General features: G+C 38.2%; 1 protein-coding gene across 1 annotated transcript in view; it reads right to left on the reverse strand.

Moving 5' to 3' along the window:
* Positions 1–16,627, reverse strand: part of RSBN1 (round spermatid basic protein 1) — a 51,213-nt gene extending 34,586 nt beyond the window's left edge. Inside the window, exons 1-2 of the mRNA XM_003769795.4 lie at positions 15,839–16,627; positions 8,237–8,910 (exon numbers count right to left, since the gene is read on the reverse strand). Coding sequence (XP_003769843.4) covers positions 8,237–8,910; positions 15,839–16,592 — 1,428 coding nt within the window. The 5' untranslated portion in view covers positions 16,593–16,627. The remainder of the gene's footprint in view (positions 1–8,236; positions 8,911–15,838) is intronic.
* Between the last annotated feature and the right edge of the window lie 213 nt (positions 16,628–16,840).

The following is a 16,840-nucleotide window of genomic DNA, read 5'->3' on the forward strand; positions in this document are numbered from 1 at the left end:
CCCATTATCCTCAGAATTAAACATAAAATTCTCTATTTGATATTCAAAGCCTTTTACCACCTGGCCTTTTCCAAACTTCTTACATTTCTTTCCCCATTCTCCTCCACTTACTCCATGATCCAGCTAGGTTGGACCACATGTCTCTTACATTTACTTTCTTAGTCATTTCTTAATGTGCTTTTTCCGCTAGCTTACCTCCTTCTCTGTAAAGTTCCTACATCTGCACCCGCCCTCCTAACTTCCCTCAAGAAGATTCAGTTCAAAGACTACCTTCTGCAGGACACCTGTTCTTCCTCCTCCAGTGCCTTTCCTTTGAGATCACTTTTGTTTCTGTCTTATATGTGTCTTATATGTACAGGTGTTTGCATATTGTCTTCCCTGTTGGAATACAAATCTCCTGAAAGCAGGGATATTTTTTTTTTTTTTTGCCTTTGTATCTCCAATGCTTAGCATAATACTTGGAACATTAATAAATGCTTACTGACTCAATAATAATCAGATAGAAATCTTTAAAAATGTGATACCAGTTCAACTAAATTGCCACATGTGATGAAAAGCAAAAAGAACCTCAATAACAGTATATAGTAAAATTTGCTAAAATAATCATTCCTGTTGAGCCAATAATTCTATTATTGAAAATATATCCTGAATGTGTTTTTTAAAAAGTTTTGCTCAAAGATTTTCACAGCAGCATTAAACATAATTTTAAAAATGTTAATAAACATGCTAAAACATTCAACAAAAGGAAAATGATTAAATATACTGCAGTACATTAATGTAATGGAATATCCTAATGCAATAAAGACCAACAAATAAAAGGAATGTTTTTATGCAATAATGCAAAGTGAAAAAAAAAATCCAAAGTACAAACTAATAATAACCATAAAAGAAAAAAAAGCAATGAGAATAAGAATTGGTATCATAGAGATAGCTGACAAGTCATAAAAACCTGGATAAAAAGCTTCATCCCTGACAGAACACCTAGATGATTAGTATGATAAGATGAGTGTATGTAGCAGAACAGCTGCAAATCTGCATTAATAAGAGGGATTTCCCCCATCGGACCTGTGTTCTCCAAGGTGGGGAGGGCCATGTATGATCCTACGGAGCCTTTATCAACCAGAGTGAGTAGAATGATTACATCCTATATTCCTAGGAATGGCCAAATGTGAAGTTTGTCTCCTAGACAACTATCTGACCCACTTCACCAAGTACAGCTCAACTTTACCATACATCTTTCTCGGTCATCTTGGTACAAGCTCTAAAGTGTCCCCCACCTGCACTAAACAGTCATTCAGGTGTTGTAACCTAAACTACACCCCCCCCCCCCAATCTGGGTAATTACCCACATCATGTGCCACTAGCAGAATTTCTGCCACCCCACACGTTCCATCTACCCACTCTCCCTCCAAATTCCCCTGTCCTAGATCATCCAGAACTTCTGATATGACAACGTTGAGATCTCCCCTCCAAATTCCTTATTTCTTTTGAGAGTACCACTTTCCCTACTTCGTCATGTTTGCAACCTCAAGCTCTTACTCTCCTTTCTTACATGTTCTATTAGCTGCCAAATCTTGTCATTCTCTCCCCTCCATCTCTGTATCTAAACCTTACTTCCAAAGCATTTTATTTCAGGGACCACATGATGTCTTGCCTTGACTGTTGGAATAATCTCTAACTTGATCTCTTTTGCTCAAGTCTCTTCTACCATAAACCATCTTTGACAGCCCTTACACTTCCCCAAACTTAAAGTGCTATAGCTCCCTACAGAGCCTAGAATTAAACAAATACTTCTCTTTGTAATTTAAACTCCCTGGAAACCTGAATCTGACCTGCCTTTTCAGAAAGAAACAAGAATCCCCTTCTAGTACTCTACAATCCACTAAATTAGCCTTCTTGTCCTTCACCCTCATACAAAACCAAAACTAAAATATCCAAACCTCAATAGAAAATCAGGAAATAGTAATATCCATTAAGCAGAACTGCATAAAGAGAAAAAAATTAATAATGAAAACCTTCAGCCATGTTGTAATAAAAAGTAATTTACTTTTGCTTGGTTTTTTCACTGTTTATTATTTACATAAGAACACTGCTAAAACGCTGTGTTTACTCATTTTTATATGATTTGATTACCATTTGTGACTTGATTTTCTGTATGTAAAAAAGTCACCTGTCTAGCTTTATTGTTCAAACTGTTTACAAGATCTGCCTTATCCTATTAGGTACATACAGGAATTTTTCTAAATTATGAAGCATATTCAATCACAATGCTTATGAGGCAAGATTTTTGTACTGTTAATAGAATTTAAGAAATGAATATTGTTTATAATTTAATTTTTTGTTTTGTATATATGATCAGTGTGTACATACTAATAATATAATAGTATAATAGTAATGCATTTAATCTTAAAATATACACAAAACTTTTTGTTAAGCTGCATATATAATAAAATTAAACTGATGAAATTAGAGTTTGTGCATTTACCTACTATACATAAAACTATCACAATCAGAGGGAGCTTAAGAGTTAAGAAATCACCTATGGCAGAAAGTATTTTATCTCCTGATCAAATTGGAACATATGGTAGATAGCCATTGGCAACAATTACTTAGAATGCAGCTCAGTTGCAAAACATTACAGAGGAGCATAAATGAAAATTAAGAGGGTATCATACCTTACAAATATGCAGGCAGAGGAGAAAAAAGAAAGTCAGAAAGTCCACCCTAAGATTCAACTAAACCAGGTCATATCTGATAATTTATACATACAACTAGAAAAATAACTAAGAAAAGTTAAAAGTAAAAGATCTACTAGGAGTTCAATGGTCTATTTTTATCAATGACGATAAAATTACCACTTTTCAACTTTACCACCTTAATCAAATATGTTTGAAGCAAAAACGACATCAAAGATAAAAATTTAGAATTAAGAGCATAGTTATATCTGACGATCAAATACACAGTGGGAGAAGCAGGAGAGGTAAAAAAATGTTTTAATTTTAAATTACCTTGTTATTACTCCACCCACATTTCCTATTTATTTCTCCTGCTAGCCTCTCCCGAAAGCCATCTCTTATAATAAAGTAACAATATAAAAGTTTTACAAAACTCACTTATCAAAAAACTCTGCTATTATATGAATTTGTTTCACTTCTCTAAAAAACTAAGTGTTTTCTCACAAAAGAAGAAGCAGTTTGGGGGCAGCAAAGTGGGGGCAGCAAAGTTGGTGCAGTGGATAGAGCTCCAGTCCTGAAGTCAGGAAAACTTAATGTTTGACCCTGCAAGTCACTTAATCCCAATTGCCTCAGAGGGAGGAAGGGAAGGAGGGAGGGAAGGAGGGAGGGAAGGAGGGAGGGAAGAAAGGAGGGAAGGAAGGAAGGAAGGAAGGAAGGAAGGAAGGAAGGGAAGGAAGGGAAGGAAGGAAGGAAGGGAAGGAAGGGAAGGAAGGAAGGAAGGGAAGGAAGGGAAGGAAGGAAGGAAGGAAGGAAGGAAGGAAGGAAGGAAGGAAGGAAGGAAGGAAGGAAGGGAAGGAAGGAAGGAAGGAAGGAAGGAAGGAAGGAAGGAAGGAAGGAAGGAAGGAAGGAAGGAAGGAAGGAAGGAAGGAAGGAAGGAAGGAAGGAAGGAAGGAAGGAAGGAAGGAAGGAAGGAAGGAAGGAAGGAAGGGAAGGAAAGAAGGAAGGAAGGAAGGAAGGAAGGAAGGAAGGAAGGGAAGGAAGGAAGGAAGGAAGGGAAGGAAAGAAGGAAGGAAGGAAGGAAAGAAGGAAGGAAGGAAGGAAGGGAAGGAGCAGTTTTAAAAATATTCAGGATCAGATTTAAAGACCTCAAAAAGTGAAAAATTGCAAAAGAATGGAAGAAATCATGGATGGCTATAACTGACTCAAAAAAAGGTGACAAAAAGTCATTGGTAAATACTAAACTAGATGTATACACCATCACCTTCATGTAAATGGTAAAGTTAGGGCTCTTCTCAAAGTTTTTCCTACATACATTAATATCATACAAGATGCCTTGACAGTTATGGCTTTAGAGACAATCTATCCATAAAAATCTTCTGATCACCAATATTAGGCCAGTAATATAATCACAAATACCTATACTTAAAAAAGACATTTGTCACTGTTCTGGAATGTGTCCTAAATACATTAAAAATTGGGTGTGATATCCTATGGATTGTGAGATTTTCTAGAGAATCCATTAGTTGATGGCATTATACCAATTGCAACAAGTCCCAGTAGAAATTAAGTAGAATGAAAAGTCTATTACCCCAAGCTAGAAGAGTTGGACAAGCAGTTCACTGAGTGAAGTCTATCAGTACCTACGTCTTGGACAAGCAGCATACACCAATGACCTGATGTAGAATTTAACATTGTCCAATATTTTCTATTATCCCAAATTCTCCACATCACATCATCCACATCTCCCCAACCATCCAATAGTGTTTATTGATGAGTTGCCTCCAAAATTAGTCACATCCTTACAAAACATTAATTTAAACCAAAAAATTAAACTGTTTTGGCCAGGGAGTATTCACTCTGCACAACATGGCAAGCTCTGAAAAGGAGGCTTAAGGCCCTATTTGTAGTCATAAGCTATAGGAAGAGACAACTGCTTTAGAACAGAGAGTACGGTTAAACTGGCTATGGCGTCCTCTGGGATAGGGAAGGAGTTTTGGGGTTTTTTTTAAATGTCTCCTGAAATATCAACTTATCTGTAGGGGTTATAAAGGCTCAGCGCCCATCCCACCACCTTTTATTCTTCAAGTGGCCAGAATAAGGTCAAGATTCCTACAACCTCCCTCCTCCCTTGCCTTTTTTTTTCAAGATCATATCTTCCTATAATGTCCTACTACAGAAAATAATAATCCAACCAGTAACACTGCAGCCTAGAGCTATGCCCTTATATGTAATGCAATAACAACCAAATGCAGAAAATACTAATTATCTAAAGCATTCACTTAGCACCTCTCTCTTTTACAAGTAGCCACATTGAGGCAGACATGTTCAAACTAAATAAAGAACTTGTGCTTAAAGTCCACAAAGTGATTTCCTCTTTGCCAGTACACCTTACTCACTTTCTACCCCTAAGACACAAAAAAGATACTGATTCTGCCCAGTCAAAAAAACAAACCAAAAAACCACAGTATTGATAAATCAATAAAGATGCAATCTGGAAACCCAGAAGGAAATATGAATACTAAATTCTCAGAGGTCACAAAGCTCTCAACAACATTAGAACAAAAAAGTAAAGTTTTTACTATGGAATTGCAAGAAAGCACAGAATTAAGAAATTCCAGAATGAGTCAAAACAGAAATGAAATCCATAAAAAAGGAAATTGGGAAAAAACAAAAGCCAGAATGTTTCATAATTGTTTTTTGTTTTGAGTCAAAATATTTATCTCTTAAAGCATAAATAAAACTCAATTAGCAAATTAGGGGGGAAAAAACATTATCAAGGTGGAGAATTTCTCCAAAGAAGCCAATGAAATTAACAGATTTAGAATACAGAAATACTTAAGTGGAAGATCAAAGTGGAAAATAAAAGTAAAGGTAAAAGAATACAAGCTCTCTATTCAAAGTCACTGACCTCAAAAATAGGATGTACAAAGACAACTTAAGGATAATAGAGCTATCTGAAAAAAACAACAAATCAAAAAACTTGAATGTTATGATAAAGGAAATGGTACGAAAAAATTACCCAGAATTTTTAAATATAAAAAACAAATAATTATATGAATCCACTTCTCACCTAAAGAAAAATAAAACAAACTGCTTCAAAAATTGCAGATGACCCAAAGACCAATTAAAGGATAATGTGGTAAGTAAACTAGAGTAAACTCTAGTTTATTACAAATAATTACTTATGTGCAAAGAAGTAGAATGGGAAAATATTTATCAAGCACCTTTTGTACCCAGTACTAAGGAAACAAATTGAACAGCAGCCCCTGCTCTGAAAGGGCTCATATTGCCAATAAGGAAGACAACATACAAATCATCAAAGATATGTATGACCAGAAAAGTCATTCATATAGCAAGATCAAAGAATAACAGGTAAGTCTCAATGTCATGCTGATCCACAAAATAAATCAACCTGGTTAAACTACGTAAGCATCAGAAACTAATAAAAACTAACAAAGATATAAACCCGTATCAAATCCTGGTCCCCAAAAAGCAAAACCAAAAACCACTAGTCTTGAGCTAAAATATATTTGCTGCTATCCCATTCTTACCACACCCAAGCCATTTTCCAAGTATAAATCTGAAAACAAGTGCCTAGGACCAAGTCGCTTTCATCTCTACCCCATACACTCCTGAAAAATGAAAATTCTCAGTATTAAAATAAGTTAGCAGAACCACTACAAATTATCTTTTAAACATCAGCATCCTATGTGCCCCAACATTCTCATAAGGGGAACAGTGAATAAACTATATCAAGCCTGGCAATAATCTTACCTATTCTCCCAGAAATAATCATTCTTAAACTCAAGGTAAGTTGTTGGTACAGTCATATAAATTTCAGCTCCATTTTAAAAATTGGAGGACAAAAATCAGCAGGGAATTTTAAGAGTCATTTGCTTATATTTTTAGCCTGTGTGCTGTCAGCCTGGATATAAGTATGTCCAATACAGAAGAACCTGGAAGTAAAAGTCACCCTTATAAAACCAGGACCCTTATTTTTCCAACCTTCTGGCATTTCTTAGAGCTACTTGCTGGCCTCTCCATCCAAACAGAAAGTTTGCTGCATTTTTCTAAAAAAAAAAGTGTTATATCATGTTAAATATGCTCTCAGCAACACCTTTTCTTGTTAATTAGGGACTTATGGCAGATGGGCTAATCTAGGAGTACTGATTTCCAGTCTCATCAATATTTATAAAAACTGGCTTCCTTAACCTTTATAGGGCAAAACGCCTAAAAAATAAAAAAATAAAAATAAAAATAAAACCCAAAATCTACTACAAAAGTCAGCACTTCGGTACCTGATTGTGGTAACAAGGCCAAAATCCAAGACGAAGCCCTTTATTGCACATCGTGTTCCAACGTCTTGGGCCGCCCCATCTTGCGACCTCTCCAGATTGGCTGCTCCTGCTCTCTCTACTGCAGAGAGAACTTCAATTAGAGAAATTCTGAAGCTTATGAATCTAAACTGGATACTCCCCTCATTGGAGGCAAGGACAATTAAAAAAAAAAAAAAAAATCACTGGAAATATTTAAGTTAGAAGAGGTTTCAAATAGACCTAAGTGGCTTGTAAGCATCATATTAATGGCAGCTGAGAGTCTTATGTACTACAGTCTAAATGACCCCTAAAAAAAAGTCCCCAAGGCCAATATCGGCAGCAAGGTGTTAAATAACCTGAAAAAACAGGCTACACATATATCATAATATCAGATTCCTATGGGGGAGTTTTTCTCCATAACAACTTGTGCAAGATTTACATTATCTAAAAGCATACCAATTCCTATTCCCTATGAGAAAAGGTAGGAGAGGGAGAAAAAAGGGGAAGATAATGCTGATTTTCCATTATGTTTAAAAAATTTAAAAAATCAGTTTAAAAAAAATTCAGTTTGATTAAAAGCCACTGGTTGTGAAAGGGAGAGAGGTTCCCTGCTGACTTAAGCCTAGCTGCCCAAGCAAGGCTTCAGAGTAGTTTAGATCACAAGTGTTTACAGGCAGAAGGAGCGGAGGCTATGGCGGTCTTCCTAGTGACACTTCCAAGTCACACAAATGGGGTGTATTTCTGGGATAGACTGCCAACAAGTTACTGGAAGAAATGAGACAAGGACCAGTTCAAGCCTGGCAAATAAAAAGGCCAAGACCCTTACATGTTTCATCATAAAGTACAAGTTATTAACTAGTTTAATACCTTGGAACTACCAGACCTAATCACACCTGCTACACAATAAACCAACATGTTCCTGATTTGTGAAAGGAGAGATAGGATTTCTTTCAATCTGATTCTTCCACATCTAGCACTGATATATTTATATGCAGAATTTCCAGTTTAAATTTGTTAGATTAAGCTCAAACACTTATTCCCACCCCCATCATATAAGGAGAATATCTACTCTAATAATTAAGATTTTTCAGGAAGAGGAACAAACAAACCTGAAATTTTAAACTATATTCAGTGACATTAAACTTGGTCAAAGTATTACTACACGCTGCTCAATAGCATTTTGAGGGTTATACTGTTGAAGTAAATAAATTGTGGCTGAATAATTCATTATAACCTTTACCTTACCTGAGTATGAAAGTTTGAAATGGTTGTTGTTTCAATATCTTTCTTGCCCAGAATTTCCATTTTCACTGGAGTGTTGGGAAAATTAAAAGCAAAATAGTCCAGGAAGTCAGGCAGATAAGCAGCTGCCCCATGCACTATTGCTAATGCATAGTAAGCTGCATTTTTTTCATTTTCACTGAATGTCAGAGTAAGGAACTCTTCAGAAAATCTCTCCATCTCCATTGGAGACAAAAATGAGAGTTCATCCATGTAGGCATGAAGAACTAGAGCACCACCATTGGACTGATGCTCCTCGTGAATAAAGTTACTAAATTTAGTGCCTGTTTTTAAGAAGTTGCTACGAATAGAATGCTCCTGGTGAGTCATAAATGGTGTTTGGACTCCCTGGGGTACCCGGTATTCTTGCATGCCCAAATTCAGTCGGCACAACTGCTCATCTTTTAGATACCTGAAGGATTCCTTGTTAACTCCTGTACTGTTATTCACCTGTCCTTGGGTCAGAATCTCCTTGTTAATTCGGGTCAGGCCAGCACAGACAGTCTGTACTTCTTTGTTGTACATTTTAAGACGTCTCCCACGCATATCTTCTCGATGTTTCTTTTTCTTTTTCTTCTTTATTTTCTTCATGACAAAGTCATCAGCCCTCTGGGTTTTGCCATTTTCGTCTGGTGTTTCTGGCCATAATAATTAAAAGGAAGTCAGTTATTAGGTTTTTAATGACATCATACATACTTTTTTTAAAAAGAAGCATTTTCCCCCTCTAAGTAAAGGAATTCCATTATCATGCTGATTCAGGTCAGATTAGGTGAGCCGTTTTTTCCTTTTTAAAATATATCAGTGTTAGGAAACAGACTTAATGTAGTAATACTCAAATGTGAAGAATAAGTAAAAACATACCTTTATATTCTAGGAAAAAGGGTCCATGTGACCAACATAATGAAAATTAGTAGTTTACATATGTATTCTAGAACCCTGAGTCTGTTTATAAAATTTAAGCAAAGGCTAAACTAAATGAGTATATTGATATCAGTCTAAAGTTTACTAGAATAAAATACCTTAAGACCAATCATTTCTTAAATCATTTATTAACAAGTTAGAAACAGGATCCTACAGCTGATTCTATAAAGTATCAGATGTGGTCCTTACCAAAAAAAAAAAAAAAATTACCAAGAAATGTGGAAGTTTAATTATATGTCTGTCCTTACATACACAACCACACATACCTTACTTCATAACAAAACACAAAAACTATCAGTTGAATGTATTCTTAAACCTGGGGTTTACTTTGAAATAACACTTAAGGAGGGAATATACATGCAATAAATTATGATCCTGATCTCAATGTAACTCTCTGTAAATATGCAAAAAATAGATTAGAATAATAAACTTTTAAAAACCTGAAACCCATTAAATTAAAGTATAAACCAAATATTTTGAAGACTGATAAATTATTATTTCCAATTAACAATTGTCTCTAAATGCCTGTGAATAATACTGAATACCTGTTATCACATAACTAAAATATAACTCAGTCTCCAGCAGTATTTAGAAAGTTAAAATATTAATAAATCCTTTTTTATTCTTTATTTTTTATATGGCTTTTTATTTTTCAAAATGAATAAATCTTTAAGAACTAGGAACTACAACTTTTAGTATTTTAGGAAATGAAGTTAATTACATTCAATTTAGGTGCAAAATTAAGCACATTTACAAGATGTGCTTTCAAGCCAGAAATTAATTTAACTTTTTCCTAGATACCTAAATAATCTTTAGCAGTATTTCCAAGCAACCAAGTGTTAATGCTATTCTGTAAGTAAGTTACATAAGTTAGATTACTAATTTTAAACACAATATCAATATTTTAGCAATTTAATAGTAGGAACACACACACACACACACACACACACACACACACACACACACACACGTTTTGCTGAAAGGATCCTATTATTTTAAGATTTCAGGCAGACTTATTTGGTATGCAGAAAATGAATTGTGACCTAAATCTGCCACTGAAATTAACACTAAGAGAGCACTGCCTTGATTGTAACACATTTTCTATATTACTACCACTTGAGGGCTGGTGTTCCTAAAATGTCAAAGCCTTAGTGGGCCTGACTATAAAACTCATTTGTATTCCCTATTTTCTTAATTTTGTTGTTCTTCTAGGGGGATTTTCTGACAAAATAGCTGTGTCTCTAAATCACTGAAAGGTCACCATAGGTTCTAAAGACTTAAGTACTTCTGAACTTTGATTTTTTTAAACTCACACTTGACAATTAGAAAATCGCACAAAAGACATACTGTCTATATTATCTATATTCCACACAAACTTTCCAACTATTCTTAGATTTTTATTCTTCTGCTAAATGGTATCAATTTCAAATGCTATTACAACGAAAAATGTAGCTATCTTTTGGAGTCATAGGTAGAACGGCAATTTTAAAATGTTGGGTCATGGAAACATAAAAAAAAAAAAAATCTCCTTTTTAAATTTAGAAATACTGAAAAATAATATTTTCCTCAAAAAAGAAGACTTTTGAGATAGATTGGTGATAAGTCAAAGACAAAAGCAAAAAGGCTTTCCTTAGGGGAACAGATTAAAGGTAGTACCAAAAATCTTATTGAAGAATCAACAGATCCATCAACATTTATTAAGGTCCCATTATATGCCAAATACTAGTAATTTGATTATTGATCCCTCTAAAGTCAATACTCTCTTTATAATTAACCTAAAGGCATGGGTGGGCTAGTGCCCACCTTTCTCTCTCGAAAAATGTGTGGGTCAATGGCTAAAGTGCTAGATCTGAAATCAGGGAGACCAGTTCAAATCCAGCTTTGGATACATACTGTATGAATTTGGGCAATGCACTTAACTTCTGTCTGCTTCAGTTTCCTCAACTGTAAAATGGAGATAAATAACACCTACCTACAGGAAATAAAATATTGTAAATATACAAATAATAGCTATTATTAAGATATCAATGGGAAAGGGGAGAGTGAGAAGGGGAAGGAGGATTGGGGGGAGAAGGGTGCAAAAGGAATGAAATGATGACTTGGTTGATTGATTCGTTAACCTAGGCTGTATTTTAAGATAGCTTTCTTTATTCAAGATTACTATAAAAATACCTGAAATTACCTGAGGCACAAATCATATCAGATGGCACAGAGATGATGCTATTACTTTAGACATCTCTGCAAACTAGAAATTTCTTATATATTACATTAAATTCTTTGGCAGACTAGAAATGAGTTCACTGACAAAAGTTAATACTTGCTAGATAGGCTGTGTTCAAGTACAACATTCCAAAAGTTTCAAGATGAACAGGAAGAATATGCAGCAACTCAAACATGAAAAAGATGACCAAATACTTGAAAATTAAATTGATGACTGATCTAACATATTACCTTCTAATACCAGAGTTGTATAAGATAAATTCTAAAATATCTTTATGTCTCCTAGTATAGCAAATTTCTACCTCCTAGTTTCTTCCCTGGTTGCACTACTTCAGGGTTTCTGACTGACTTCATCATGCCCTGGGGCCTAATAACTTCTTTTCCCTCTTGCCACAACTATCATTTTTTAACTCTCCTTTGCCCATAGCTTCCCCATTAGATAGTAAGCTACTTGAGGGCAGGGATAGCATTTCTATTTCTTCTATTTATTTCCTCTGCACTTAGTAGTTTTTGACATGTTGTAGGTACTTAATAAATGTTTACTTTTTATAGACTACCAGTACAACTAAATTAATCATACATTTTGCTTTATTGAAAAGTTTCACCACCATATTTAAGTTACCTTCAACCTATACTTTTATTTTTATACCTGAATCAAAGCTTAATACTTAGAAGATTATGAAGTTCTCAAAATAAAAATTATTTTCAATTTTTAAAGCCATTTCATTTAGATAATATCTATTCATTAAAAAACATTTTTCCTTTATGACATTTTAAAAAATTGATTACCAATTGTTATTTTTTAAATCACCTTCATTTTTGAATATATCCCTCTCACCCCTTCCCTACCTTGGGTTCCTCGATTATATCAAAGACAATGTTAGGTAGAATGGGGGAAGACTGTTCCATAAAACCACACATACCATGTCTGACAATATATACAATACATGAAGTATTTTACCACCACAGTCCTTTGCTTCTGCAAAGAAGTGCAGAAGGTACATCCTCTGAACTATTCTCTGAGGTCAATTTTAGAGACTTATTTTTTTGGAAGAAATTCTAGTCTAGTCCCAAAAGTTGTTTTCATGACCCAACCTCCCTAAAAGGGGAAGAAAATGTTCTTTGGAGACCGGTTTATTATTTTCAGGTCACCAGGACAATGATTCTCAAACTTTCTGGAAATAACTATGCTTATTGACTTTATTTTACAATATAGTTTTGTTCAAATAAAATAAATTTTAGCACCTATTTTTCAAAATTAAAGGGAATTAAAATTTAGCATGGGCTCTTCCCATTCATGAAATGCATGCCCTCCTTACCTTCACCTTATACATACAATCTCTCCTCTTCCTTTATAAAGCAGCTCAGACGTTGCCTCCTGCATGAAGCTTTTCCAAATCTCAACTGTTACTTGCCCTTCCCTCCCATAAATATATTTGTGTATGTCTATATTTTTAAGAGTATGTGTGTAGAGAAAATATATAAACTTTATATTTATTTTGTATACACATCCTTGTTGTCTCCCTATTAGAATAATATTTTCAAACGAGGACTGTCATTCTTTGTACTTGTATTCCCAACATTTAGCACCATATCTGGTACACAGGAGATTCACTAATAAGTACATGTTTTTATCAAATCCACTGCCTCATGGTACCATTTAGTTCAATGACAGAGAATTCAAGAATTCTAAAAGGGGAAGAGTAGTCTTTATGGATTCAAAGTGGCTAAAGTTGAATATACTTCTCCAGTGGCAACATTAATTCATTTCTTTAACAGAAGGAGAACTGAGTCCACTATAGTACTTCAGTCAACTCTAGATCCCCCAGGGAGCAGATTTTTGAGTCCCTGCAATTAGTTATGTCACTCATTTTCCCTATCACACTTTGGGATGGGTAGACAAGGGGGAAAAAAGGCTGAAAAGATCGATCACCCAGTGATTCTAGTGGTTACGGGGACTGTATAATTCAATTCTCAGTATGATTCTCATACAGAGGAGATTTGTAGCTATGACTTCATTTGTTTAAGGAATTCCCAGATGAGGAAAACTCCCTCTAATGCAGGTCAGAATCTTACATGCAACAGTGTCTTCAAGAGATGACTTCCCTGGGTCACATGGTCTGAAATATACTTTATATGTAGTATCTGACCTCAGGGCATGGTCCTGAGGCTAGTCCTCCAGGTCATAATTCTGTCATTCCCTTCAAACACAGCACCATCATCACAACCACAAATAATTAAGAGATGATTCTATGTTTAAGTCTACTAGAAATATCTGCAGATCAGAAGAATTTTCCAATATTTTATCTGGCTCTGAGATATCTGCATAGTCTGGGCAATTGGTCAAAGATGGAAGAACATTAGAAAGAAAGCCTGACTCAACAAGGAATGCATGAGTATTCTTGTCATTTAACGACATTGATATCAGAGAGGGAAAAAAAGGATTTTCTATGTGTTCTCTTTAAAAAATTCTGTAAGCAATATCAAATTCCCCAATTTATCTAACCAGCAACATGGAAAACATCATTCTACCTATCAATTTTGGAAATTGTTGAGGGTGGGGTCAAGAGTTAGGGAACTATTTCTGTGGTGAATTACTATTACTTAGTTGTCATTTTCTGAAAAGTTGGGTTGTCAAGCAATCCAGTTCAACAAAAAAGTTTAAATGCAAAAAATTTCCATGTAGTTTTTGACATGTTTATTTTTTAACAAATTCAGTGGATAATTATCACTTTCTCAAAAAGTTTTATCATCTCTCTATTAAATTTCCAGTCTACAAAGATCATTTTACCAAGTAGTTAAGACAAAATTATTGAGAGTAACTCCATGGTTTGGGGGTAAGATATGGCCCTGTTGAATAGCAACTATTAAAAAATTCACCTAGAGTCCAGATTTTAATCCCTATCACTTGCCAGTTAACAAATTATAAATTCTCAAAGATTGGTAATCAGAGCAATGGATGGGGCCAAGAAATATATATTATACTAGACTCAGAAGTGTTCTGGGTCCCAACTACTACTCTAAGAATATGGGAAGGGTAATGACTGAAAGTAACCTCACCACCAATTAGTCACTGGTTGCTGGGATTTGGACACTGGTAAAACATAAAGGGATAAAAGGAGACATTTAAAAAGTACACAGCCAGGTAGCAAATAACACTTGGAGACAAAACAAAAGAGATATGAAAGGAACTACTTACACGGCAAACAAAGAATGAGAATTCTAGAAACCTGGTCTGAAAGATTCATTCGCTAAGTATTTTAAGAATCTTACAGCCTGGCACTGGGGCAGATTTTAAAAGAAGTATCTTATCACCTTGAGGGCATCTCTATCACCTGAAACATATTCCAGAAAATAGGGGCACCAAAAAGTCAGTACTCCAACAGTCAAAACTCAAAAAATCAGCAAGGCAAGGCATTCAATGCTGGCTAAGTTTTGGGGAAAGGCTTACAGCAGTGAATTAAAAAAAAAAAAAAAAGATGTGAGGTTTGATCCCAGCAGCTGTAAATTTCTGTGCCTTCTGTACTTTCAATGTCTTTGTGTACATACACAAGAAAGAGAAATCGACTTATAAGAAAAAATAACCGAAAAATCCATCTTTAGCAATTAGTATATTCTCAAAAAAGCTGATAATTCCGCTTAAAAACAATACATGAGGATCAAGAATGTTATTTTTCCACTGGGGGAAAAAGCCTATTGAGGAAATAATAAAAACGATTACTTTCAATTCCACGGAAAAAATGCAATGAAGTGGCTCGAAATCGTCTGCTGTAGAATGTGCCAGGGGACAGGAGCACACAGAGGTGTTCTCCCACGAACAAGTGCAGCATTTCCGATGACTTATTTTAAACAACTCTGGAGCCAAAAGCCCTCCTACCAATTAATAACAGACTAAGTACACGCGAGTCTACAAGAGGAGGGGCAGGAAGGGGGGCAGGAGCTCCCCGAGACTCGAAGACCCCAAACTCGGGGGGAGGGTCTGGAGGGACAACTTGGCCAACTTTGGAGCGCGGTTCGGGGACCAGCCCGTCCAAGTTTCCGAGAACTCCTCCTGCCTAGCACACCGGAAAGGGTCTCGGCTGGGTCTCCGCTGGTCACCTCCGTGCCGCGGGCCTTTGGGGGACACCCGGGGAGACAGAACAAAGCGTGAGCCCGGGCCCGGAGGCCCGCCGAGGCTCAGCGCGCGAGGGCCGGAGCGGGGGGAGACGGGAGGGGCACCCCAACGAGCCCGGCCTTGGGGGTGGGGGAGCGTCTGGCGTTCGAAGAGCTCCATCGGAGCCTCGGGCCGAGGGCGCTGGACAGCAGCTCGGCCTCGGGGCCTGGTCTAGGCCGGGGCGCTTCGAAGTCCCCGGGGCGGGCGGCGGGGCCTACGGCGCCGAGGACAAGAGCCCGTTCCCGGGCAGGGGGAGGGGCCGCCCAACTCACCTCTCTTGGGAGCCTTGGCCGGAGACAGCCCGCCGCTCTGGTCGCCGTTCTCCCGCTTGCCCTTGTGCTTGGGGCCGGCGACGCCCGACGAACCCGGATCGCTGCCGTGGTGATGGTGGTGCCGGTGCCTCTCGCGCTCCTTGTGGCCCTTGTGCTTGGGCCCAACCGCGCTCACCGTCAGTGGGGAGAAGGTGAAGAGCGCCGAGGCCGCCAGCGGGGCGGCCAGAGGGGGCCCCGCGGGGGCCAACGAGGGCGGCGGCGGCGGCGGCGGCAGCAGAAGTGGCTCCGAGGGGCCCGGGACGGTGGAGGCTGCAGCGGGAGCTGGCGGCGGCCCCGGTTGTTGGCGGCTGCGACGCCGCCGGTAAGGGGGAGCGGGAGGGGGTTCCTGGCTCGGCCGCCCCCGCTTTTCTCGGGGCCCCCCACTGCTCGCCCGGCGCTGCCTCTTAGTCCCTCGGGGCGAGGCCCCGGCCCGGGGCTTTTCCTTCCCCCCTTTGTCCGGCTCCTCGGGCGCCGCCACCGCCCGCACTACGCGCACCGCTCCGACCTGCGCAGCCATTTCACCCACACACACATTTAAATGGCCCGACCGCCCCCCCGTCCTCTCATCGCGCAGGCGTCGTTCGCGCGGGGCCTGCTGGACTTTGAAGTTCCTCCCGCACCCGCCTCCTCCCAGCTTTCCTTCGACACAGACAGTGCTAGACGGAAGGGGCAGTTCCCATTCTATCTCAGTAGGGTGCCCGAGACAAGTTTCCATTGTAAAGCCTTCGGGACTGCGCGTTGCCCCCTGGGAGTGGTAGTTTTGCTGGGTAGTCTTCCCGCCCCCGCCCCTCCCCCCCGCCCCCTGAACCGCGCAGCGTATGGAGGACGAAAGGGAAGCGTGCGCCGAGTCACGCATCGTCCCCGCTCACGTTTCACATCCGCTGGATGTCGAAGGGTTGCGGCCAACGGTTGTAACGGCTTCCCTCCGTCCCGCGTACACGCCAACTCCTACCCGCGCCTTTC

Source organism: Sarcophilus harrisii, chromosome 4, assembly GCF_902635505.1.
Source record: "Sarcophilus harrisii chromosome 4, mSarHar1.11, whole genome shotgun sequence".
Taxonomy (NCBI): domain Eukaryota; kingdom Metazoa; phylum Chordata; class Mammalia; order Dasyuromorphia; family Dasyuridae; genus Sarcophilus; species Sarcophilus harrisii.